Here is a 26141-nt window from a genome sequence, read left to right as displayed (position 1 = left end):
CTTAGTGGACCTCTTGTGTCCACACATCCTTATGTTCATGGGTTCCTGGTATCTGTTCCCCTATCCCCATTTCTGTGACCTTCTCCCACTTTGCTTGGCCCACCTCCCTGTCTCTGTGATATGCATCCTTGTTCCCATTTCTGTGGCCTTTCTCCTATTCCCATGCACCACTCCCCATATCCGAGGAGTGCTTTCTGTTCCCACGGACCTCTCTCCATCTTCCTGGGGGTGCTCTCTGTGTCCACCAGCTGCCCTTGTCTCTGAGGTCCCTTGCTGTCTCTGGTCTGCTCCCATGTTTCCATGGGCTTTTCTGTCTTTTCTCTGGGCTTTTCCCTGCCCTTGTCCTTGTGGGGTTTGTGGACCTTGGCCCACCTCTGTGAGTTTTGATGGTCTTGCTATTCCTTTCCATTTTTCTTTATCTCTGTAGCCCCCCCTCCCACCCCAGCTCCACGGCCTTCTCCTCAGGTCTCCCTGCTCTCATCTCCATGGGCTCCTGGGCAGGGCGGTGGCATGGTGGTGGAGGGGGTGGCCCAGGGGTGGGCCCTCTGTCCAATGCAGCGCCTTCCCCTCATCAGCATTCTCCTCGCGGGGGCCCCCCAGCCCCGACCAATACGGGCTCCCCCTCCCCCCTGACTCCCCTCCCTCCTCTTTCTCTGCCTGGTGCCCTCCCTTCCTCCTGCCCGCCCTCCTCCCTGCCTCCCTCCCTCCCTCCCTCCCTCAGCTCTCTCACCCCCGCCCCCCGCGCTCCAGGACCCAGCGCGGGCGGGCGGCGGCGGGCAGCAGGCGGGCGGGCAGGCAGGCGGCGGCCTCGGAGGGGAGAAGGAGAGGTGGCGGCAGTGGAGGTGGTGGTGGTGGTGGTGGTGGTGGTGTTGGCAGCAGCGGCGGTGGCGGCAGTGAAGGTGGCAACAGTGGCCAGCAGCAGGGAGGCAGGCCCAGCTGGGGACCCAGAGCCGGCGGCTGCGCCTCGCAGGGGACCCGGAGTCTGTGGCCAGGCCCTCCCACTGAGGCCCTGCACCGGGCGCCCCCGGGACACCCCACCCTCCTCCGCCTTCCTCTTCCACCTGCTCCTCTCCATCCTTCCCTCCCTCCTCTTCTCCCTCCTCCCTATCCTTCCACCTCTCCTGCCCCGCTCTCTGCTCTGGGTCTCCCAGCACCCCATCCTCTCCAGCCCCTCCACCCCTCTGCTTCTCCCCACCCCTAGCATGTTTTTCCCTTGGGGGCTGAGGGCTTGAGGACTCCAGGCCCTTGCCTCATCCAGGGCAGGGCCAAGGCTCCGGGGGGAGGGGGGAAGGGGTGGCCCCCTCCCCCCCATCCCGTCCCCCCCCCCCCCCCCCCCTCCGGATGGCCGGCTTCCTGGTCTCCAGCCAGTCCTCGCCCCCCGTGGCCCCCCCAGGCCGGCCTGGCTAGGGGAGGGGGCGGGGGCCCTTTCCTGGGCCGGCTTCCCCCTCCCCCGGCTTTGCCTGTGCCCCCCTCCCTTCCGTTTTCACCTTCCTCTCCTCTTTTCCTCCCTCCTTCCCCTCCATTTGCTCCTTCCCCCTCTCCTCTCTCCCCTTCTCTCCTCCATTTTCTCCTTTCCCCTTCCTCCCTGCCCCGGCCCGCCCTCTCCGCTTCCACCTGTCCTTCCTCCTTGCTCCCGGGGAGCCCCGTTTTGGACTAGTTGGGAGCCACTGTTGGTGGCGGGGGAGGGGGCCCTGTGGACTGCCCTCTCCCCCCGCCCCAGCCACACCACCACCCAGCACCAGAGCATCTCCCCGCTGTCTTTCTCGGGCCTCGAGGGAGCCCAGCCCTCCGTCCCACCAGGATCCGTGAGTGTCTGCGGGGCGGGGGTTGGGCTGGGGCCAGCCTGGGTCTTGGAAGGCTGGGCTCTTGGCCGCCTGGTGGGGCCCCCACTTCCCCCTGCCCCTCCCTGAGTAGGGGCCTGCCTTGTGTCCCCCATCTCCCAACCGCTGTTCCCCTCAGCCTCTTCTCACCGTTCTTCTGGGTGCATAGCTCAGCCTCACCCCCAGCCCCCAGCCTCTGGGGTCCTGAGGGGCTGCCTGGCTCTTACTTGTGGGCGCAGTCCTTGTCCGGGACTCTCAGCCAGTCTCCGCCCCTGCTTTCTCCAGCCCTGGTCCCGTGGTGACCGGCTCCGCTCTCTTTCTCTTTCCATCTCTCTTCTTTCCTCCAAGGCTCATCCTCTCCGCCTGCCACGGGCCCATCCCTATCCCATCCGCTCTCCATCTCCTGGAATGTCTATGTTTTACAATCTCCATTTCGTGTTCTCTTGGGCCTCTCTCTGACTCTGTCCAACTTCTCTCTTTGTTGTTAGCCTAACTCTTTCTTGGTGTCTCTCTGTTGATCTCTCTCTCTCTCTCTCTCAAAACTCCCCTGTCTCTTGTCTGGCTCTTCTAGTGGTGCCCACACCACCAGGTGTGGCTCTCTATCCACTTCTCTCCGTCCACTCTGTGCTCTGCCTGTGGCCCTGCTCCCCTGTCCTCTTCCTCTGCCCTTGCACTTGGAGGCTGTCTTCCTGTTCACTTTTCCGCCCTCTTCCCCCAAATCCACTCTTCTCTCCTTAGCCACCCTGAGGTCCACTTTGCCTTTTCCTTGGTGGTCCTACCCCCAACCCCGCTCATTTCTGTGTCCTGGGCTGGCCTTGGGTCCTCATCCCTCCCCATGCCTTGGGGTTTGTGGGCTCTGGGGATTGACCACCCCTCCTCCAGACCCCCTGGGTGGATGCACCTCAGTGTGAACCAGGCCCCCTTCCGTGGGCGCTTGCCCTGTCCCTGCCTATCCCCCTCCAGGTTACTTGCTCTTCCTCCCCACCTCATTTCCCTCCCTGGCCCTCACTGTCCCTCCCCTAGTTTGTGCCTGTCCCCCTGGTTCCTTCCTCTTTCCACCTGGCCCTCTTCCTTTTCAGAGTTTAGCGATTTTTCTCCTCCCTGTAATCCTTTGCACCTGTCTGTTGGTTTGGTTTTGCTTTTTTTTTTTTTTTTTTTTGCCCTCTTCCTCACCCCATTTGTCTCACCGATTTCCCTTCTCACCTTGGCCATGTCTCCTGCTTGCCCGCTTGTCTGTCTCCCTCCCCTGGCGGGGCCCTCACTCAGCTCCTTCTGCCCACTTGGCTGCTATGCTTCCACCTTTATTTGGCTTTGCCTGAGCGTCTGGGCCTGTGGGGCTCAGGCCTGCCTGCTTCCCTGCCTCACGCAGGCCATCTTGTTTCTGTTTCTGTTGGTGTCTCATTCCTAGGTAACGTGTGTGTCCTTCTCTCTTACTTCCTTTTGGTCTGTCTTTCTGTCTGTGCCTTCCCGTTAGGTCTTTGTCCATCTGCTCCCCTGCACTCTTTCTGCTCCCACCCGTGTCTGCCACCTGTGGGACCCTGCCCACCTGGCCCCAGGCTCTCCCTCGGGCTTCCCTCCCCTCCAGTGTCTGTTCCCCTATTTGCCCCTAGAAGCCCTTGGTGTCTCAGGATGACCCCCCCGGGCTCCTGCCTCTCTCCGAGCCCCACCCTCTACAGCCCTCCCCTGGAGACTTTTTCCTGGTCTCCAACTTGCTTTGCTCCTCCGCCCTTGAAGCCTTCACCTCAGATCCAGATGACCATCTGCGGCCCCCAGCCTGTCCGAGATGCCCTCCCACCCCCAGCCTGCCTTTTGCAGAGGCCCCGAGAGAGGGATCTGCTCAAGGTCAGGTGGGAGTCCGGGCACAGCAGGGACTGACAGGGCCTCCTGCTGCCCTGGCCTAGGTTTCCCTGGCTGCGGGGATGATCTGAAGCATTGCGTTGTGCCTTCATACTCCGCTGGCAGGTTTCATTCTGCTCTCTCACCAGCTCAAGCCCCCCTTCTATGGGGATCGGGGAGGGGTGCAAGGAGACCCCCCCGGGTCACCTCATAGCACTCTGGGCTTCACAGTAACCCTCTCCCCTGGATACCCAATATTCCTTCCACCGGGGTATGGCTCTTGGCCAGAAGAAGCTGTGCATCTAGCCCAACTCATCCCTTCCCTGGGTGGGTGGGTGGGTGGGCAGGTGCTCCTCAGAAGGCTGGGGCCCCCCTGGGGACTCCCAACTGCCTGGGGATGGAGCTGTTATGGGGAGCAGAGATGCAGTGTCTCCCCCTCCTCCTCAACTCCCCAGAGCAGGGTTGGGGGCTGCAGCATGGCACCTGCTTTGGCAGACAGCTCCCTCCCTGCCTTCCTCACTCTTCCCTTCCAGCTGCTTCTAGTGGCATCTCAAGCAGGATTGTGTTCTCTCTCCATTCTGTCTTCCTGTTCTATTCTGTGTCTCTCTGCTCCCTTGATTTCCCTCTCTGCTGCCTGTCCTGTGTTCCTCTCCCCATCCTGCCCTTTCTCCACCCCCATGGCTCCCTGCCTTCCTGCCTCTTCCCTAGGCCTGTCCTTACCTCCCAGAAACTCCTCTCTCCTCTCCATCTCTATCCCCCCTTTTCCTGTCTTCTGATCTTCTTGTTCTTGTATTTCTGCCTGTTTTTCTCTTTCCCCTTTTCTGAGTCTCTGTATTTTCTCTGCCCTCAGCCTCTCTTCCTATTTTTGTCTTTCTGTTTCTCCCTTCTCTCTCTCTACTTTTTTTTTTTTTTTTTTTTAGCCCCTTGGCTGCCTTGGGTCCATCCATCTGCCTCCATCTGTGTGTCTCTGTGTGTGTCTCCATCTTTCTCCATCATTCCCTCTCTTTCCAAGTTTCCTTAACTCCCGGATACTCTCCCCTCCAGACCCCGGATGTCCAGGCCTCTCTCTCCCCGTGGGATTGTGGGAGCCAGGGACGTCAGGAAAGTGGCAAGTGAGGCCTGGGATGGGGTTGCCTAGCAACCACAGCATCCTCTCCAGCCAGTTTCTGTTGCTTAGTAACAGCTGCCTGCCCAGAGACAGGGGCGGAACTGGGTGGGGGGGGGTGGCACTTCCTGGTTTTCCGTTGCAGTGGGGATGGTCCTTGGAATTTGCTCTTACCTGAGATCCCTCCCATTTTGGTAGCTGTGAATGTCCTCCTGCAGTGCCTGTCCCACTCAGTGCTGGGAGCTCTTCACTGGTAGTGCTCTCAGAGCCTGAATTTCCTTCGTAGCAATGCCCTCTGTATTGTCAGCTTCTGACAAGGGCAGGGCCCTTCAGAGCTCACCCACAATGTCCCGGGGTCTGTGGTCACCGCCCTGTCTCGCAGTCTTCCAAAGGGCTCTGAGGCCCCCCCCCATGTCAGCAGTCTCCCCCATGGGCGGGGGCTCCCTGCAGGTGGCAAGTGGGGGCCGCGGCAGCTGCGTCCCCATGAGGAGGGGAGGAAGATGCCGGCTGAGCTGCTGCTGCTGCTGATTGTTGCCTTCGCCAGCCCCAGCTGCCAGGTGCTCTCATCACTGCGCATGGGTGAGGCCCTACAGCCCCTGCCCCGCCCCCGCAGAGACCCTCCCGAGCAGGCCAGTCCCTCAGGACCCAGGAATCTGGGCTTTAGGTCTCAGCTTCCCTCAGCAACAAGGAACAGCAGCCCCCATCTTCTTCCTCCTGGACCCAGCAGTCCAGAACCCCAGCTCTGTCCAACCCTAGATCCAGGAGCCTAGACCCCTCTGTCTGCATCCCCACCCCCACCTCAGAGCCCAGAGGTGTAGGACCCCACCCTCTCCTTTCTCAGGACCCAGGAGTCTGGTCCCCAACCCCTGTGTCCCCTCAGCTGCAATCCTGGACGACCAGACAGTGTGTGGCCGCGGTGAGCGTCTGGCCCTGGCTCTGGCCCGGGAGCAGATCAACGGGATCATCGAGGTCCCAGCCAAGGCCCGGGTGGAAGTAGACATCTTTGAGCTTCAGCGGGACAGCCAGTACGAGACCACGGACACCAGTGAGCAGGGCCACGGGGGCGTGGGGTGAGGCAGGGCAGGCTGGTAGCCCTCAGTCTGTTTCTCAGCTTGCTTGCTTGCTTTCTAGCTCCACCTGCTCCTTCCTTCCTTGTCTGCTCTGCCTTCCCCTTCCCAGAGATGGTGCTTCGGGGCATGGTTGGGTGGGGAGAGCGCCAGCTCCACCCCCACCCTATAGGAGAGCGGAAGACCTCATTTGAAAGATAAGCTGGCCAGGGACAAAGCCCCCAGAGCTGAGTAATGATGGGCATGGCCACCGAGGCCAGGGGACCTCAGGGGCAGGGACAGCAAAAGGTCTGAGCTCTGAAAGTTGAGCAGGATATAGAAGGAGTGGGATTGCTCGAAGTATGCCCTGTAGCCACATAGTAGGGGTGCATAAGTATTTGTCGCATCCTAACAGATCAACTGAATGTTAATAGGTATCTTGAACAGACATGCTGGATTTGTACACCCTCAGGAGATGCTGTCTTCAGTGTGTTTTAGAGTGGCTGATTTCAAGTGGCTGATTTCTTACAGGCCTTATCAGAGCCTTTGTTATATTCAGGCATGTTTCAAATCAGTGAGAGGAAGAATAGGGTACAGTGTTTCTTGTACTTTTCCAACTGGTGAGGCACAGAACACAAACTGGGAGAAGCTGGGATGGAGAGTAAGGAAGCAGATGGTGTTCCAGGCATATGCGTATACTCTGAAGCTGGAGCGGAGGAGGTGGGTATATGGAGCCAAGGAATAGGGTGTGGGGTTGCACCTGTCCCGACTACCTGGACTTAGGATATATTTGGAGGGATTGTGAGAGACTCTTGGGATGAAGTATGACGGAGCAATAGGAGGTGAGGCTGGGCTGTTGGGCGGATCAGTTTCAAGGAGGCCTACAGTGGCAGGCTGAAAGGCGCCATCCTCACCTCTAGGCAGATGGGAGCCATTGATGAGTTTAGGCTAGGGAGCTGGGCTTCTGGAAGGTGAATCTGGAGGCTAGATTTGGGTGATTAGTGAGGAGGCTGTTGCATGCCTGAGATGAGAGCCCTAAAGTAGGGCAGGGGAGGAGGGGGTCAAAGAGAAGGAGACAGATGTGAGAAAATATGAGGACAAAAAAGAGACAAGACTTGTTGACTAATTTGCCTATTGAGAGAAGGATTGAAGGCAAGGATTGTTCCAAGCATTTGCTTTGTGCAAATGTGGCCTTACCAATATGGAAGGCACAGAAGAATCAAGTTTGGAAGAAGGTAAGGGATTTAGTTATGAGGCTTTTATTTTTTTTTTTAAAGATTTTATTTATTTATTTGTCAGAGAGAGAGAGAGGGAGAGAGAGCAAGCACAGGCAGACAGAATGGCAGGCAGAGGCAGAGGGAGAAGCAGGCTCCCCGATGAGCAAGGAGCCCGATGCGGGACTCGATCCCAGGACGCTGGGATCATGACCTGAGCCGAAGGCAGCTGCTCAACCAACTGAGCCACCCAGGCGTCCCAGTTATGAGGCTTTTAGTTGGATGTGGCAGAAGCCCCACTTGAGCTGCTTTAAGGGAAAAAGAGAACTTATCAGCTCATGACACTAGAAGGCCTAGGGACTAATTTCAGGCATGGCTTGATCTAGGTACTGAAATGATATCCCAGGATTGTTTCTTTCAGGCATGATTAGATCCAGGTACTCAAATGATGTCCCAGGGTTGTTTCAGGCATGGCTTGATCCAGGAACTTTAATGATGTTCCAGGAATCTCTGTGTCTTTGTCTGTGGGCCCTAATCTCGTCTAAGTTGGTTTCATTTTCAGGAACACTTTCACTAATATCCCGGCCCAACAGCTCAAAACTTCTATCTTACCAGGATAGCACACTTAGTCATAATTGTAGCAGAAACCTGGGGAAGGCTCTCGATGGCCTGGTTTGAGCCTGTCCCTGTCTCTGCACTAATCACTGTGGCCAGGACAGCATGGTTCTGGTACTGGACTGGGTTCCGGCCTATTCTGGGAAACCTATGGTTCCCTGAGGAAAATTAGGGTTCTGCCATGGGAAGGAGCACCAGGCAGACAAAAGGAACAACTCCTACTTCCTAGTGTTGAGAAGCGTATGTATTTAAGGGGAAAGAAATCAGAAAAAAGAAGAGTGAATGAATGCAAGAGAAGAACCGTGTTTGGGATGTGGGGCGGAGAAGGGGCCTTGGCTGTGGGTTTGGGGTAGAGGGGCTGTGGGATGTACCCCAGGTTGCAGCATGGTTAGAAAGGAGGAGTAAGAGAGAGGCTGGGGAAGCAGGCACCAGCTTTGCAGCCAGGAGGCCCCTGCTCTTTCCTCTTTGTCCTTCCGTTGTTTCTTCCTTGGTCTGACCCACTGCTCTTGCCATTTCTCCCCATCTCTCTATTTGTTCGATGCAGTGGGTGGGGTCAGGGATTGGGCCTTGGGGTCTGGGGGGACCAAGGGGGATTGGGCCACTCCAAGAATCAGGGGTGCTTCTGGGCCAGGTGAGGACAGGGAGGAGGGCCCCTGACCGCCATCTGTCTCTCCCCACCCCTCGCAGTGTGTCAGATCCTTCCCAAGGGAGTCGTGTCCGTCCTGGGGCCCTCCTCCAGCCCTGCGTCTGCCTCCACCGTGAGCCATATCTGTGGGGAGAAGGAGGTAAGCCGAGCGTGGGGCAGGGCAGGGGTGGGTCCCTGGGAGGCGAGGCCGGACGGGGGCAGGGGGCAACAGGGCAGAAGCAAAGGCTCCTTCTTTGTCCAGATCCCCCACATCAAAGTGGGTCCTGAGGAGACGCCCCGCCTGCAGTACCTGCGCTTCGCGTCTGTCAGCCTGTACCCCAGTAACGAGGACGTCAGCCTGGCGGTCTCCCGCATCCTCAAGTCCTTCAACTACCCCTCGGCCAGCCTCATCTGCGCCAAGGCCGAGTGTGAGGGAGAGCTGGATGTTTTGTTTTTATTCCCCTCAGTTCCCCTGCCCAAGAGCACTGGTCTCCCACACGGCACAATCTCCCCTAGTCCCCTACCATCCTTCCCCCTCAGGGACCCAGAACCCCCACCACCGCCCTAAGAGATCATCTGGTCCTCAGCTACTGATGGGCACCCACGTGTAAGACTCCTGCTAGGCCCTGGTGGGTGCACACTGGGTGTGGTCCCTGAGGTCACTCCAGGGCCAGCAGGGGACCATGGCAGCCGAGCACCATCAGTGGTCCTGTGGGGTGCTGTCGGAGCATGGAGAAGGGAATCCCACCCGGGTCCAGAAGGCTCAGAGCCCGGGTCACCGAGAAAGGGGCCTCTGAGAGGGACCTGAAGGTTGGGGAGGTGTTGGGGGTCAGGGAGAGGTGGGGTGTGTGGCCGGGCAGAGGCTGAGGGCCCAGGGGTGTGTGGCCCCTGTGAGAGGCTCAAGGAAGCTCCCAGTGAGCCCAGTGCCTGTGTGTGGGAGCCATGAAGCAGCACGTGCAGGAGGCAGTATCACGCAGGGCCTTGTGTCAGCCTAGAAGGTTCCCACATGGGGCAGGGCCGGGAACACACTGGGTGTGTGTCACAGGAAGAGCTCTGGCCGCAGATGGAGACGGCCGCGGGCTGTGGCTGGCAGACCAGGGACAGGCAGGGCCCGGCAGTGCTGGTTAGGTCTCTGGTGTGGCGGCGGGCTGGAGCGGCCTGGAGGGGTTTGAGGAGAGTCCTGAGGGGAAAGGGAGAGGGTGCTGGCACCGGTGGTGACCGGGTTCTGCCCAAGAAAGAGGGCGCAGTCAGGTCGAGGCGTCTCTGCGGCCATGAAGGGGAGATGTCTAGTGAGCTGGCGGATTTGCAGGTGTGCAGGCGGAGAGAGAGGGGGCCATGTTCAGCAACCTCCAGGAGAAATTCGTCTTTCCAAAGGCATTTACTGAATATCTTCCACGACCCCGACATTGTTCTTGGTACTGGAGACAGAGCAGTGCATGCGCTGGCCAGGCCGGGTCCCCTGGCTTCCTCATGGGAGGAACTAGGAAGTAGTAAGTCCTACTGACAAGCAGAAGAGGGTGACGGATTGGGGGTGTGATGCAAAGTGGAATAGTGACCCCCGCTTTGAGGAGGTGACGTGGGGGTAAAGATCTGTGGGAGGTGAAAGAGGGAGCTGTGCAGCCATCTGGGAGAAGAGGGAGCAGCTAGCATGGAGACCACAGGTTGGGGGCCACAGGATGGGAGTGTGTGTGCCAGATGGGGAGAGGGGGGGGCAGGGGGAGTGGGGCCCAGAGGCTAAGGACTTGGGCTTCTACTCTGAAGGACCAGAAACCATGAGAGGGTTTGCATAGGAGGAGACACACCTTGGCTTCACTCGCTTGTGGCTGCCCTTCAGGGATAGCCTTGGGGCAGGTGTGGCTGTCGGAAAGGGCTGAGAGAAGGCTGTGGTTCAGGTGCCCCCTCCCTCCACCCCTGCACCGTGGGCTCTGCCTTGTTCTGCAGGTGGAGCCTGGCATGTTGGGTGTGGGTGAGAGAGAGCGGGAGCAGGGAGGCTGGGTTGCCATCAGGGTTCGGGCCTGAGCCCCAGGCAGGCTGGTGGTGGCTTGCATGACAGGAGTGGAATGTGGCTTGCACAAGCGAATTGTGAAATCCCTGTCACACATTCCAGGAGGCAGAAAGGTGGCAGGAGACAGTCGCCTGGAGGTTGATCACGGGGTCCCGGGGCCTAGTACCCCCAAGAGAGCCACCATGCTCTGGGCAGTGCGGCCCTCGTCCTCTCCCAGGCTCCCCTATGCCGGGCACTTGCCGTGGACTCTGACCCGGGCCCTCTGGCTTCCCCAGGCCTGTTGCGGTTGGAGGAGCTGGTGCGTGGCTTCCTCATCTCCAAGGAGACGCTGTCGGTGAGGATGCTGGATGACAGCCGGGACCCCACACCGCTGCTCAAGGAGATCCGCGACGACAAGGTGTCCACCATCATCATTGACGCCAACGCGTCCATCTCCCACCTCATCCTCCGTAAGGTGGGTCCCCCCGTCCCTGATTCCCTGCAGAGTTGGGGCAGAAATGTGGCGTCACAGAGCAAGTCACCCCATGCCCACGTGCCTCAGTGGTCCCATGGGGCGTGGAGACCCACTTCCCACGCACAGATGATTAGCTTGCTGCTTCCTGGTTGCACCCCTAGTCGGGCCCGGGAGAGCCCCTCCCTCTCTCTGCACACTGGCTGCCTCGGTGGGTTGCTGCGGTGGGAGCTCCCCGTGCTCTTCACTAAGTGCTTGTCCTGCCGCATGGAGGCACTTGAATTTGGCTCCCACCTACCCTGCTGGGTGGGTGTGATAATCATTTTGTGGCCAAAGGAGCTGGGGTTCTGGGGCGGGGAGAGGAAATGGGCTGGCTCGGGGGTACCCAGGCAGGGTATAGTGCTGGGACCTGCCCCCGCAGGCCTGCCTCATGCCCTCCAGCGGTGACCTATATTCGTTCATCACCCATTGCTTCCCTGCTCTTAATTCATCCTCATAATCCGGTCTGTATTATTTATTTTTCTCTAGTTTTTTTTTTTTTTTTTTTAATTAAAACCATATGTCACTGCTGATCATAGCATACAGGAAGATGTGTGGACAGAATCCATAGGGCCTTTGAGGCAGGAAGGCTTAGAGAAAGGATTTCGGGCTTGGGAGGGAGGCAGGCAGGCCTGGACTGGGGTCCCATAGCCGAGTGACCAGTGGTCACTTTGCTCTCGAACCTGCATGTCCCCAACCCTCACGATGACAGTACCTGCCACTCAGGCAATGCGGGCTGACACCATTTACTGTTCTAATGACCATAGCAGGGACAGGGTTCCCACACCCCTGGTAGGGAGAGGCCTTCTTGTTTTGTTCTTCTTGAGGACTGTGAAGAAGGGGGGGGGTGACTTATCTGGCCCGTGAGCAGGCTGAGCCCCACATGGGAGCAGCCCACACTCGGCTTTGGGGCAGTGCAGGGAGAAGGTTAAGGTTCAGGGTACCCTCCCAGCCTGCCCTGTTTCTAAGGCCTCCCTCTGCCTGCCTGTCTCCAGAAGGCAGTCTTGTAAGTGCCCTAAAGAGGGGTGCGGGCATCTGAGGGCGCCCTTCTCTCCTCTGCGGAGACCTCCATCTCACCTGGGGCACCAGTCCACACAGTGCGACAGCAGGGACCGAGGTCTCCCTCTGCTCCCACGCGTCTCCTTCTCCCTATCTCTGCCTCGGGGTGTCTCTTACTGCGTCTCCCACGGGTGTCTTCACTAGGCCTGTCTCTAAATCTCTCTCCCTCTCTCGGCGTCTCCTCGGCTCGGCCCATGGCTCTTTGCCTCTCCCACTGTGTCCGCACCACCCTGTGTTCTCCAGGCCTCGGAGCTGGGAATGACCTCAGCGTTTTACAAGTACATCCTCACCACCATGGTGCGTACCCCATCGAGCTCCTCTGGTCCCCCTGTCCCTCCCGTGGTGTCTGGCCTGCCTAGGGCCCGGCCCCAGGCCTCACGCCTTCCTCTGGGTCCCAGGACTTCCCCATCCTGCACCTGGACGGGATTGTGGAGGACACCTCCAACATCCTGGGCTTCTCCATGTTCAACACCTCACATCCCTTCTACCCCGAGTTTGTGCGCAGCCTCAACATGTCCTGGAGGGAGAACTGTGAAGCCAGCACCTACCCGGGGCCTGCGGTGAGCACTCGCCTTCCCCCCAGGCACACAAACACTTCTGTGGGTCCCTTCAGACCTCGAGCAGATGGTGCTCAGAACCCTCTGGCACCCCCACTCGCTTTCTGAGTACATGCTATGAGACCTCCCATGCCATCTCCCATGCTCCCCAGCCACACTGGCCTCCTCCAGGTGCCTGTGTGGCCCCAGCACACACCCACCCCAGGGCCTTTGCACTCGCTCCTCCCGCTACTTTGTACTTCCCCAGAGAACTAGCAACTCTCCCTCATTGCCAAGTCAGCACTCCAACGTTCTCTTAGTTATAAGACCTTCCTTGGTCCCCCATCTGAAAAAAAACTGCTCAGTGTTTTAGCTCCCCTCCCTACTGAATTTTTCTCCCTAACTCCTGTCCTTGCATATCTAATCACCACAGGAGTCGTTCTTTATTTTGCTTAGGCATAGATACAAGTAAATAGACTGTCCCAGGATGGCAGGGCTTTCTTTCTTTGTTCACCATTGTATTCCCAGCACCGAAATCAGCCTGGTTTAGGGTAGGCATCCAATAATACATGTTGAATAAAGGCAAGCATACCAAAGACGCATACCTACGTGTGTTTGTTCCCAGACACGTAGTTATCTGCCAAGGCCCTGAGACGCTGCTCCTGCATACACACACACATACACACACACACGGAGCCAGGCCATCGGACATCATGGACCTACCTGGGCAGAGGTGCATTTGTGTGCATCTGTCTACACAACACAGCCGTTCAGACCCTCCCACCGACCCGGCAGAGACGTACTCTGTTGTACACACGCACGCACACTCCACGGGTCGTCAGCCACAGCGCGGGCGGTATTGAGCCCGTGTGCGTGTTATCCTGTTTGATCCCCATGCTAGAACGTGGTGGAGGCAGAGAGTACAATCATTCCCATTTTACAGGGAAGGAAACTGAGATGGAAATAGGAGAGCCAGGCTTCCAGCTCGGAGCTTTCTGCTACGCAGGCCCAGGCTCCCAAACATGCCTGCCTCCTAGGTACCACACCCACGCTGTGTGCAGACAGGCGTGTGTGTCCCGCCTGCATACATGAGCATCAGGCTGTGGCCCTCTTCCTGTGCCCGCATCAGCCATATGGACACAAATGGCAGGACGTGCCCTCAGGCCCACGGACATCTCCCCGAGGAGGTGACCCAGCTGGCCATCCAGGCCAACCCTCTCTGACTTCCCCTTCCCACAAACAGGCGCGTGGCCGCATGACTCGGGGAGAGAGGCCTCAAGACTCCCCCAGACACGCGGGCAGCACGCGCTTTTTCCCCATAGCCATCTGATTCCCTGAGAAAGGCACCCCCGCCACCGCCCCGAGACCCGTCCTCACTGCCTGCCTGCCTGGTTCCACGTTCCTGGAGAGACGGGCATTGTCTGAGGGCTGCGGGGTGCCCTGGCTGAGCTGCCTCTCTGCCATCCTGCCTCCCCCGCCCTCCCCCCAGTTGTCGGCAGCCCTGATGTTTGACGCCGTGCACGTGGTGGTGAGCGCCGTCCGGGAGCTGAACCGCAGCCAGGAGATCGGCGTGAAGCCGCTGGCCTGTACGTCGGCCAACATTTGGCCCCACGGGACCAGCCTCATGAACTACCTGCGCATGGTGAGCCGGGAGCGGGGAGGGCCGAGGGGGCAGGGCCATCCGCCTCAGGCTGGGACACTCACTGTGTCCACCCTGTGGCCCCTCTGCCCTCTCCCCTGCTACCAATCCACCCCCCCCACTGCCTGCTTTCTCTGGGCCTCTTCCTCCTCCTTTCTGTGGCCTCTCTCCTCCTGGCCTTCCTCCGCCCGTCTACGCTGCCCTCTCCCGGCTTCTTTGTCCCACCTTCTTTCTTTTGCTGGGAGTTGTCTTTCTCTTTTAACTGTGGTCTTCCTTGGTCCCTCTCCCTCTCTTGTCTGTCTCTTCCTTCTCCATCTCCTACCCTCTGGGCCTCTCCTGCTTATACCTCCGGGCCCCTGCCACCCCCCTCTGCCCGCCTCCCGCCCTGCTAGGTAGAGTATGACGGGCTGACTGGGCGGGTCGAGTTCAACAGCAAAGGGCAGAGGACCAACTATACCCTGCGCATCCTCGAGAAGTCCCGGCAGGGCCATCGCGAGGTGAGCAGGCCAGGGGGACCTCCGGAGTCCCGGTGGGGTGGGGGCAGCCCAGGGGGCTGAGACGTCTTCAGGCCGGCCTCATGCTCATGGCAGCTTCTCTGCCCCAGATCGGGGTATGGTACTCTAACCGGACCCTGGCCATGAACGCCACCACCCTGGACATCAACCTGTCGCAGACGCTGGCCAACAAGACGCTGGTGGTCACAACCATTCTGGTGAGTGGCCCTCGGCAGGGACGGCCCTTTCCTGAGTGACGCCCCAACCCAGTCCCAGCGAGGGGGTTGCCTCGGCTCAGGCAGCACGCAGAGCAGCAGGGAATGTGACCCATGCACCCAGCAACTCCTGACTGTGGCCAGGGTGTCACCAGCTTTGTTGCCCCTGCAAGAGGGGAGGGCACAGGCTTTGGCAGCTGGCTCACATGGTGGGTGTCATGGGGAGTCCATGGGGCCACACAGCGTGTGGCTGGGTGCCGCCCCCAGTGTCTGGCCCAGAGGAGGCCCCGAAAATCACCATCACTGGCATGGTCGTTTTGCCACACTGGCCGCTTGAGGGTGTTGACATGTGACAACTTCATGTCCATCTTGAAGTTGTGGAAAGCAGGGTTCTGAGAGGCAAGGTGTCTTGCCAGCGGTCCCACAGCGAGGACATGGCAGAGCCAGGGCAGGGGTCATGTCCCTGAGGCTCCAGAGCCTGAGCTGGAGCCGCTGTGCTCTGTGCCTGTGATCCTTTGTACTTGAACTTGAGCACCAGCCAGGGACATGGTCCAGGAACCCCTGTGCATGCTGTTCCTGCGGTCAGCAGACCAGAGACCAAGGGGCCTTTGTGGGTCAGCGAGTGTGTACGGAGCGCCCCACCCTGCACCATCCCCTGTGCCAGGCCCTTCCCAGGCGCTGCTTTTCAGACCTGTCAGCCGTTCCACGAGGCTTGTCTTACTTTCCTCATTTTGAAGGTGAGGAAACAGGTCACAGGGCAAATCCTGGTTGGAATCGAGGGATGTGCTCAGAGACTGTGGCCTCTCCCCCTGCACACTGCTGCCTCGTGCCAGGCACAGCAGGCCACCAGGAGGTCAGGACAGGGGGTGACACACAGGCCCCAGTGAGCAGGAGGCGGCCCAGAGCCGCTGGGCCTAGAGGCTGGGGTGCCAGGCAGCCGTGCACTGTAGAGCAGCCAAGTGCCTGGCATGCTGGCCTCCGCTGTCTGTGCAAGGCCCTCAGCGAGTGTGTAAGCTGCTCCCAGCTGCCAGGGCTGAGTTCGAGAGGGTTGCCACAGGTGCCACAGGATCCCAGCAGCCCCCTCGAGCCATGCAGCGCGGAGCTGTTCTCTCCGTCCCCAGGGAACTCCCAGTCTAATGAGGACCTCGTGTCCCTCTGGAGAAGGGCCAGTGAGCCTGCTGGGGAGGCCCAGATGGCCTGCAGACGGGAAACCAGACGCCTCATAATAGCCTCCCCAGCGGGCCGGGCTGGGCTGGCTGGGAGAAGTCACGCCTCCGCGCCTGTGGCAGTGTGGCCAGACCCAGAAGCTTCCAGGGGCCAAGAGAGATGAGGTCCTCGGTGGGGAGCAGGGACAGAGGTCAGGGACAGGATGTCAGGAGAGTTGAGCCATGATCCTGGAGGCTTCATCCCCTCCTCATACCTGTCTCCCCTTTGCCCTAAAGCCCATAAGACAGTGTGGTTCTCTTCCTGAGATTCATTGCTCTTTGGATGGATGGATGGATGGATGGATGGATGGATGGATGGATGGATGGATTCATTCATTAATTCATTCATTCCACAAAATTTACTGAAGCCGCTGTGCACCAGGCCTAACACAAATGCTGGATGTACGTGAACAGTCAGTCTGTGGTCTCCTTACTCTTGAGTGGCACTGGGAGAGGGGATGCCATTCTGATGGAGGAGATCGACCTGGACACAACCATTCCAACACAGGTTATGAGGGAACCCCTCCCCGCCTAGAAAGGAGGGACTGACTCAGCTTTAGAAGAGTTCGAAGAGGCCTTCACAAAGGAGGTAGCATTAGCCAGGGTTTTAGAAGCTGTGTAGGAGTTGGGTGCATGGAGAAGGAAGGGCTGGACATGCCGAGAAGCATGAGCTTTGAGAACAGGGGCTTAGGAGATGTTTGTCAGACCAGATGTGGAAGCAGTGGCTTCGTCTGCACAGCTGGGCATACCCATTCGTTCACTGATGTTTTCTGACATCAGAAAACTGGGCTGGGCCTGCGTTGGGCATGGGGGGATTCTGGCGTGAGACTAACCGGGTGCCTGGGACAAGAGGCAGTCAGACTCTGCCTTTTTACCCCCGCTCTGTCCCTGGGGCCTAGAACAGTGCCTGGCACCTAGCAAGCACAGGGGGTGGTAAGTGCTGTGATGGGGGTGGCCCGGCGGCTGTGGGGCTGTTGGGGGGGGGTCTCTGGAAGGTGCACTTATCCTTTCCCTGAGCCCTTGGAGGGCGTTGAGCCGGAAGGGGCAGGGTCCTCTCTAGATGTGAGAAGAGTTCCAGAAAGGTGTTCCAGGTCGGGAAGTGAGGCCTGAGCTTGCTGGGGCTGTAGGAGGAGGGAGGGGAAGCTCATGTGGGTGTTGAGGCTGGCAGAGAGGCTGGGAGTGAGGGCGCAGGGGGAGGCCCGAGATGGGGGAAGGGTGAGGCTGTCTCTGTGGTGAAGCTCTCTGGTCTGGAGCCGAAAGGGTGGCTGGGCCCAAGATTGACAGAGGCCCCACAAGGAAGCTAAGGTCCAAAAGAAGGCCCATGGAGGCAAGGCTGTGTGGGGCCTTCCCTCAACCTCTAGCCCTGCTCCCTCCTGTAAAGGTTTCCCAGAACGCTCCGTGGTCCCCGTGATTGTTTTCCCCATGCTGGGTTGTCTCATCCTCCTCTTGGGTGAACCTGTGGCTGGTCAGACCTTGCTCTCCTTCTGACTTTGCCCCCCGCCACTTCAGCTGGCCTAAACCTTCATCTGTAAAATGGGTCTCCTAATCCCACCTCGAAGGGCTGTGGGAGGATCACATGAGGTAGAAAAGCCACCTGGCCTCCCAGCACTGAAGGCATACCTTCCCGAGCTCGCATCCCAGATAAACCAGAACCCACCATGGCCGACGTCTCAGTGCCCAGCCAGGCCCTCTGCTCTTGCCGTCCGGTCCTCCTGGCCACCCCAAGCTTGGTACCTGGATGACACCCAGACCATCCACATTGTGGTCCTCATTTGTATTTCCCTAATAGGGACATCGACCACCTTTTCCATATTATTGGCCATTTGATACTCTTCTTTTGGAAGTCCCCTGTTAGAGACTTTTTTTTTTTTTAATTAAACAAAAATTGGGACATGGGATCTTTTTTTTTTTTAAATTTTTTTATTTATTTGACAGACAGAGATCACAAGTAGGCAGAGAGGCAGACAGAGAGAGAGGGGGAAGCAGGCTCCCCGCTGAGCAGAGAGCCCGATGCGGGGCTCGATCCCAGGACCCTGGGATCATGACCTGAGCCGAAGGCAGAGGCTTTAACCCACTGAGCCACCCAGGTGCCCCGGGACATGGGATCTTTTTACCGATTTATGAGTTATTTATATATTCTGGATATAAGTTCTCACTGGATGTTTGTCCTGCAAATACCTTGTGCCTTGCTTCTGCACCCTCAGTCTTTCGATGAAAAGATTTCTAATTTTACTAAAGTCCATTTTATCCGTGATTTTTTTTCCTTTTTGATTAATGCTTTTAGAATTTAAGAATCCTTTGCTTACCCCAAGGTCACAAAGACAGCCTTCTATTTGTTTTTGAAAAACTTAATCGTTGTACCTTTTACAGTGAGATCTACCATCCTCCTGATGTACCATGTGAGGTAGGGGGACAGGACACATTTATGTCACGGTTTTTGTTTTCTTTGGGATTTTATTTTTAATAATCTCTATGCCCAGTGTGGGACTCGAACTCATGACCCTGAGATCAAGAGTCACAGGCTCTTCCGACTGAGCCAGGCACTCCCCCAACCTCCGCCAAGCTCTCTATTCTATTGTCGGTTTGTCTGTCTTTGCACTAACACCACATTGTCTCAAATACTGTAGCTTTTTTTTTTTTTTTAATTTTATTTATTTATTTGACAGACAAATCACAAGTAGGCAGAGAGGGGGGGGGGAAGCAGGCTCCGCGCCAGAGCAGAGAGCCCAATGTGGGGCTCGATCCCAGGACTCTGAGATCATGACCTGAGCCGAAGGCAGAGGCCCAACCCACTGAGCCACCCAGGCGCCCCTCAAATACCGCAGCTTTAAATTAAGTACCCAGAGGCTCAGTCCTCCAATTTCTTTAGGATTGCTCTGGCTCTTTCTGACCATTCACATTTCTATACACACTTAAATATCCTGCTTCAAATTTTAAGAATATTTTCATAATTAATATTAAAAAAAATTTTTTTTAAGATTTTATTTCTTTGACAGAGATCACAAGTAGACAGAGAGGCAGGCAGAGAGAGAGGGAGGGAAGCAGGCTCCCTGCTGAGCAGAGAGCCTAATGCGGGACTGGATCCCAGGACCCTGAGATCATGACCTGAGCCGAAGGCAGCGGCTTAACCCACTGAGCCACCCACGCGCCCCAATATTAAAATTTTTAATTAAAAGAATTTATCACATCGGAGGAGGCACTGAAGTTAATACAAACCTACATAAAACAGATTTCAAAGAGCACATGGGGTGAGGAGTGGAAAGCCAGGCTCCTTCCGCTCCACGCACCCCCTTTTTTTCCTCGGAGACCACATCCTTCCAGAAACGTCAACGCACATACAATCTGTAGCTAGGTTTTTTTTTTTTTTTTTTCCTTTTTCTCTTAATATATCCGATAGAACTTGTTATTTTAGGAGTTGCCTAGGAGTCTTCGATGACATCAATAATCTTTTTAACCTGTCCCAAATTAGGCTGTTTCAGTCTTTGTTCCCACTGGGAGCCGTGCTGCCATGCTGCCGTTGGGCGTACATTTTGTGTACAGATGCACAGCCATTTGTGGGATGGATTCTTAGAATCAGACTTAGCACCAGCCCACTGTCTGTCTGCGGCGCTTCCGCAGAAAACTGAAGGAGTCGGAAAACCCTGCGTGAGAGGCTCCGTCAGACCCTTGGTTCCGGTGGTCTGGGGCTCTGTGTTGAGTCCTACATCATTGTTTTCTGGTCTTGAGTTCTGTTCATAGGCCCCAGTCCCTATTTCTGCCTTTATAAGTTCAGACCCCAATGCTGAGGCCTTGATCCCAAACCCACAACACAGGTGTCTCAGCCTTGGATCTGGAGATCAGCTGGGCCTTGGCGGAAGGACCGAGGACTTCACAGTGCAAAGCAACTGGGTTTGGAGGCCCATCTCCCCTTCCCACTGCCCTGCTTCTGCTCTGTGGCCTCAGATGAGACAATGGGCCTCCCTGAGTTTCGGTTCCCTGCTCCGTATGTCCAGAGAGCTTGGGGATGGGGGGAGCCTTCCAGCTCTAATGCTGGTGCCTGCCTAGAGAAGTCTTGACTTATGATTCTCCAGCTTTGACACCTGGCCCGTGTCCCCGGTCTACCTGGCTTCTCCCACTCCCCCTCGGATCCTGTCCACTTGGCTTCCATCTCACAGGGCCTCAGAGCCGAGCTTTGGAGTCAGCCTGGCTTGTCCATCTCAGCCACTTATAGCTTCACTTCTCGGGACCTTGGTGTCCTCATCTCTGAAACGGGGGTATTAATACCGACCTCCCACGCTGACGGAGTAGCTGTCACATAGCAAAGCCTACAAGAAATTCTAGCTACTGATGCTATTATTAGCAGCATCTCACATTGCTACTCCCCGTTCCACAGTTTGGGGCTTGGAAAGGCGGCTTGGTGGAGAGAGAGCAGGACTGACTTCCCTCCATCCCACTACCCCTCAGCTGTGGGGCTTGGCGGGGTCCGAGAACCCAGAGCCTATACTGAGACTTGGCCTCATTGTACCGGTAGCTGGGGAACAAATCGCCTCGCTTGACCTCCGTGAGCCTCAGTTTTCCACATGTGTAAATTGAGTCTGATGATGCCTCTGGTGTAAGGTCACTGCCAGAAGTTAAAGGGATCTGTTTGAGGGCCGGGGGTGGGGGGACTGGCACTCAGCTGGTACTCGGTATGCGGCCACCATCCTGGATATTCTTGCCAGAGCCCTCCCCGCTGTGTCCGAAGCCCTAACTTCCTTTGTTCCTCTGTCCGGAGAGACACTATACACATACCCTTTCAGACAATAACTGTGTCAAGATTAAGAGTCCCTTTGGTCGACATCATCTTCTTAATGCCTTGTCTTACTAGCCTTTGGCACGTTTTCTCTACTTTTGTGCTCATTTGGTGCATGGGGGGGGTCAGTAAGGTGTGCTGGAACCCCTCAGAAATAAGCATCAGGGTAGCAAACTTGTGCAAAGTCTGAGGTGTTTGCTTAGCTTGCAAAGCATTACCAGAATCGGTATTAGAATGTGAATTGCTGTTAACCTTTATAATCGGGACATTTTGCAAAACAGCCAAGGATTCCAGAATTCTTGACGTCGGGCCATCTGGCATCTCAGGCCTGCTTCCTTCACAGTGATGTCGGCAGGCTCTTGATCCTGGTGGGGCAGACCCTGTGATCCCTTGCTAGCTCATCAAGTCAGTTCAGGGGGCCGGTACTGATCGTGTGGACAAGAGGGGCACCTGGCTGTCTTGGTCAGTAGAATATGTGTCTCTCGATCCCGGGGTTGTGAGTTCAAGCCCCATGTTGGGTATATTGATATCTTAAAAAAGAAAAAAAAAAAAAAAAGAAAAGTGAAGTGAAGTGGAGCATAACGGAAAATAATCAGGGTCTGCTGCCCTTTGGTCCCTAAGGGTAAGAACTCTTTTGAGGAACAAAGTCTATTTAAGTACGCATATGCGTGCGTAGGACTTGTGTAGGACTTGCGTTGCAAAGTAAAATGTATCTCTTACTATGCTCATGGTCAGAAATTTGAAAGCCCCTCTTCCAGTTTGGCATAATCTCCTTCCAGTGTGATTCACTCTTAGGTTACTCGCCTCCCTGGTAAGCATTTGAGCATCAAGTTGGCCGGCAGAGCTGAACACCGCTCCCTGTGATCTGCAGGGAGGGGGCAGCGTCCCGAGATCACAGCCAGCAGCTTCCAGGCCTAACCCCGCTCTGAGCATCTTCAGGCCAGGAACAGATGCCCTGACTCCATCCCTCTCGGAGGCGGATTCCCGATCTGGCGGCCCCGGCCAGGGCTCCAGGCTCTTCAAGCAGCCCCTAGCTGCCCAGTCTCTGACCTCTCTTCTCTGCTGCTTCCCAGGAGAACCCATATGTCATGCGCCGGCCGAACTTCCAGGCCTTGTCTGGGAATGAGCGTTTCGAGGGCTTCTGCGTGGACATGCTGCGTGAGCTGGCTGAGCTCCTGCGCTTCCGTTACCGCCTGCGGCTGGTGGAGGATGGGCTGTACGGGGCGCCTGAGCCCAACGGCTCCTGGACAGGCATGGTCGGCGAGCTCATCAACCGGGTACGGCTGGGCCGGGTCTGGGCAAGGGGCCGTGGCCTGGGTGGGTGTGGGGAGGCCGGCAGGCAAGCAGCCAGTGGCGTGTCCACCAGCTGGGCCTAGGACAGCAGGTGCTCTGTGTTCCTCTGCCCGGTGAACGCCACGGGGCCAGCATGGCCAGGCGGAGGGTGGAGAGGCCTCATCTCCTGGGTCCTGTTTGCCACATGCTCCCCTAGCATCCCTTGGCTCCACTGGTGCTCAGGCATTGTTTGGGTGAACGTAAAAGACACAGAGTTAGAATCGGACAGAGAATGTAGAGGTGGAAAGAGGCTTCCTGCCGGAAGGAGGGCTGGACCGGGAAGACAGGGATGGCGCTCGCTTGTGCCCTGTGGCTGGTGCCTGCCAGTTGGGCCTGGCCTGTTGCAGATGCATCGAGGCTGCCTGTTGTACTCACAAGTCCACTCACTCAGAAAGTGTTTATTGAGCACCGTCTGTGTGCCTTGCTTCACGCTGGGCCTAGGATAGAGTGGTGAGCACAGGGGACCTGGACCGTGCTCTCGAAAGGTTAGGGTGTCTTTAGGAAGCCGGAGAACAAATGACCACGAGATAACCCTCAGGGCTGTGATGGGGGAAACTGCGAGGGGGGACCCAGAGGAGGCTCCTGACCCAGCCGGTCCAGGGAGGACTTCCCAGGAGAGGTGACCCCCAAACAGATTCCCAAAGGGTATGAAGGAGTCAGCAAAGTGAAGGGGGTATGGGAGCAGGGGAATGTGTTCAGAGCAGAGGAAATGGCATTTACAGAAGGGGAGTCAGGGTGAGACAGAGTGGGGTGCCCTGGAAGGGCCCTGAGTGTGGGTGGGATTTGGATGAAGGGGAGGAGGGAGAGAGGCAGGGGTGTGGGAGGTGGGAGGTGAGGGTGGTGTGGAAAACGTATTTTGGAGTCAGACCAATCTGGGTTTGAATGCTCAGGTGAGTTGTTTCTCTTTTCTTCACTTGTCTTTTTCCCTCCCTCGGATGGGGATAATGATGCCTCTCAGGTCTGTCCTGAGGGTTTCAGGGAACGAGGACAGCACCACCCATGCTGCTTGTCAGAGGCAGGAGATCTCAATATGTAGTCCCTCTTTTTATTCCAGGCAGGAGAAACCATGTGGGTGAGGGCCTGGAGCCAGGGCTGTGCCAGGGTAGACACACCGGCCCCAGCCAGCCAGGGCAGGTGTACAGAGTAGGGACGGATGGCCACGAACAGTCAGGGAAGCCTTGACATTGGACTTGGCTGAGGGCATGAGGGATCCTCACCCTCATGTCTCTTCCATCCCAGAATTCAGTGCATCCAAGTCCCTGAATGTCACCGTGGTAGACTTGAGAAGGCCATTTTACGTGACAAGGGCATTTATTCCTTAGGGCACTGATTTTCAAGAGCTATTTTGACTGCAGAACCGTTTTTCTCCCCCCCCCTCCGCCCCAGTTGAAGGCACCCTCAGAAGCCGGGACAAAGCAGAATAGCTGTGGCGGGGGCAGGGCTGGGGGGGTGTCCCTGGGGTCCTGGTGGCTAGGCCCTCTCCTACCCCACCCCACGAGCAGGCCTGAGGCACTGCCCTGCCGCTGCTGGCCTGTTTGAAAGCTTCTGTCCCTGGTGGGTTCTCGAAGGGCCCGCAGCCAGAATCCAAGAAGTCAGAGGCCATACACAGCTGGCGGCCCAGCACCCCCACCCCCTGACTTCCATTTCTACATCCTGGTCCTCAGCCATGTGGGCTCAGAGCATTCTTCAGGGTCCTCGGAAATGGGCAGGCAGCAGGAGAGTAGCCCCCATCCCGAGTCCCTGTAGTTTCTTCATCAACAAATAAGTAGGTAATAGTCCTCTTTGCAGCTGCATGACCTTGGGGAAGCGCCTCAGGCCTGCCCCGCAGTAGGGGCGGGGGATTTGGAAGATTCCAAGTGGTGTCTGGGGGTGGTGTCTGGGGCTAGGACAGCACAGAGGCCCAGAGCTTTCCGGATGCGTGGGCTTGTCATTGTGATCCTGAGCCCTGTTGGTATCTTGGCTCTGCTGCCGACTAGCTGTGTGACCTTGGGCGGGTTCCTTAACCTCTCTGCGATGTTTCTTCCAACAGTAAAATTGGAGAGATAATGGTAACTAGTACACACCGTGGTCTTGAGCGTGAAACGTGTTCTTCCCAGGGCTTAGAACAGGTGCCTGGCAGGTTGTGGGGGCTGCAAGCATGTGCTCCACTCACGTTCTTATTAATGTTATTTCGACTGGCTCGGCCAGCACCCGCATACATTCGTGGGTCTGTCTGTTCTCCAGCCGGCTAGCATTCACTGAGGGCCTACTGTATACCAGGTGCTGTGCTATACCCTGGGGGATGCAATAGTCAGGCCTGGCCTTGCTCTAAATGAGCCTGGCTGTCAGCAGGGGGCTCATGGTGCACCCCCAAAGGTCTCAAGCTGGCTCAAGTGAGGAAACAGAATCACTCGGGGGTGGGGGATGGTCAGGATGACCTGCAGGGAGGTAGGGGGATGACAAGGATGGAGACAGGGGGAGGCTGAGAGTGCCAGGGCTTGGTGATGGCCTGGGGCGGGGAACTCTAGAGAAAGGACAGAGCCTCTCCGTTGCTCGGGCAGCTGGCTGATGGCGATGACATTTAGGGAGAGAACACTGGAGGAGGAGCGGGCTCAGAGCACGAAGGATGGGTGGGGCTTGGCCCTGCAGAGGCTCAGCTGCTTGCCTGCCGTGGGATGGCCACGGACACGGAGCTTCATGCGGGTCCTGGCTGTGACCTCCTGGACGGCTGCAGCAGAAGCTGCCTTTGTCATCACCACCCCCCATGCCAGAGGCTTTTCAAATGTTACTTAAAGGACCTCCCACTGCTGCCCCAGGGCTCAGAGGCAGAGGGACTTGCCCCCCTCACCGTGGGTCTGCAGCCAGGGGGTCTGACCCAGGGCCTTTCCCAGACCCCCAGCAGGGACTCAGGAAGCCTGGAGTAGACAGGAGGATGCGTTCACCCCATGCCGGGGCCTTGCCCAAGCGTTTTGAACCATGCGAACGCCACCCCACAAGGAGGGCCTGGTATTAGCCCTGTTTTCTCTAATGGTGAGTGAGAACCAAGGCATCACGTCCAGGCCACACGGCTAGTGACCAGCAGAGCCAGGGCTGGCCCCATCAGGCTGGCCCGGTGCTGATGAGTGACTCCAGATGGAAGCCAGCCCAGGGCGCCGGAGTCTCCCCAGTCACCCCACCCGTCCCCAGGCCAGTCTTGAATTATCGTCCATTTAGTCCAACCAGTGGCCGCTGCAGGAATTGGCCTGCTCCCTGTCCTCTCTGTGTGACTTCAGGCTCCCGCCCCTCTCCCAGCCTCCTCACTGGCCTTTTGGCCTCCCAGCTTTCTCCATTATGCTGTGTCCTCCAGTAGGATCCTCTACAGTGCAAGTCTGACCTGTCATTCATGGGCTGTCGCCAGACTGCCTCTCCTCCCCGCCCACCGGGATAAAAATCTGTGCCCTCCGGCCCCCACCCTCAAGGACAAAGCAGCTATCTTAGGGTGTTCTGGGGAAGCAGACTCTGAGTGGAGATTAGCAGGCAGGAGGCCCCCTTGGAAACCAGCCCTGGGAGGGCAGGAAGGAGTGGGCCGGGCAGAGGAAGGAGCAGAGTTGAGATGCAGCTCTGACTGGGCCTCAGCTATCCCCCAGGCATCTCTGGGGCTGAGGTTGCGGGGGGGAGTCCTTTATATGCCCCACCGACCTGTGATTGGAGGGGGCCGTCCTTAGGGAGGCTCTTTGGCCCACCGAGCTGAGAGCTGAGAGCCCAGAGCCACCAGCACGCTCGGCAGCCGGGGCCATCAGTGCCTGATCCCAATGGAGAGTCTGAGCAGCCTGTGCCGTGGCCTGATAGTCATGAGCTCATTCGGGGTCAGGCAGGGCTGGCTTCAGCTGCCTGCATTCCCATGTGGTCCCCGCAAGCCACGTCCCCTCTCTGGACTCGATGTCCCCTCTTGAAATGGAGATGATATCACCTCCATCACAGAGCTTTGGGCTGAGGGGTGGGTGAGGGAGAGTATGATGTCCCAGAGTGGAGTCTGGATCACGGGGGACCTTGTGGGGTAAGGAGCTGGGATGTTATTTTCTTTCCTTTCTTTTTTTTTTAAGATTTTATTTATTTATTTGACAGAGAGATCACAAGTAGGCAGAGAGGCAGGCAGAGAGAGAGGAGGAAGCAGGC

The 26141-nt window shown here is 57.4% G+C and overlaps 1 protein-coding gene across 1 annotated transcript in view; it reads left to right on the top strand.

The window, feature by feature from the left end:
• Positions 1–1552: 1552 nt before the first annotated feature.
• The window catches only part of LOC111139512 (glutamate ionotropic receptor kainate type subunit 5), a 53457-nt gene continuing 28868 nt past the window's right edge, over positions 1553–26141 (top strand). The window contains exons 1-12 of the mRNA XM_022491795.1: positions 1553–1805; positions 5212–5340; positions 5642–5806; positions 8324–8421; positions 8524–8689; positions 10542–10720; positions 12059–12112; positions 12214–12375; positions 13841–13993; positions 14383–14487; positions 14595–14702; positions 21749–21952. Of these exons, the coding sequence (XP_022347503.1) occupies positions 5262–5340; positions 5642–5806; positions 8324–8421; positions 8524–8689; positions 10542–10720; positions 12059–12112; positions 12214–12375; positions 13841–13993; positions 14383–14487; positions 14595–14702; positions 21749–21952 (1473 nt within the window). The 5' untranslated portion in view covers positions 1553–1805; positions 5212–5261. The remainder of the gene's footprint in view (positions 1806–5211; positions 5341–5641; positions 5807–8323; positions 8422–8523; positions 8690–10541; positions 10721–12058; positions 12113–12213; positions 12376–13840; positions 13994–14382; positions 14488–14594; positions 14703–21748; positions 21953–26141) is intronic.

Source organism: Enhydra lutris, unplaced genomic scaffold (genome assembly GCF_002288905.1).
Source record: "Enhydra lutris kenyoni isolate GAN:26980312 unplaced genomic scaffold, ASM228890v2 scaffoldscaffold110, whole genome shotgun sequence".
Taxonomy (NCBI): Eukaryota; Metazoa; Chordata; class Mammalia; order Carnivora; family Mustelidae; genus Enhydra; species Enhydra lutris.
Note: the sequence above shows the minus strand (reverse complement) of the source record. Positions and strands in the feature narration are given on the sequence as shown.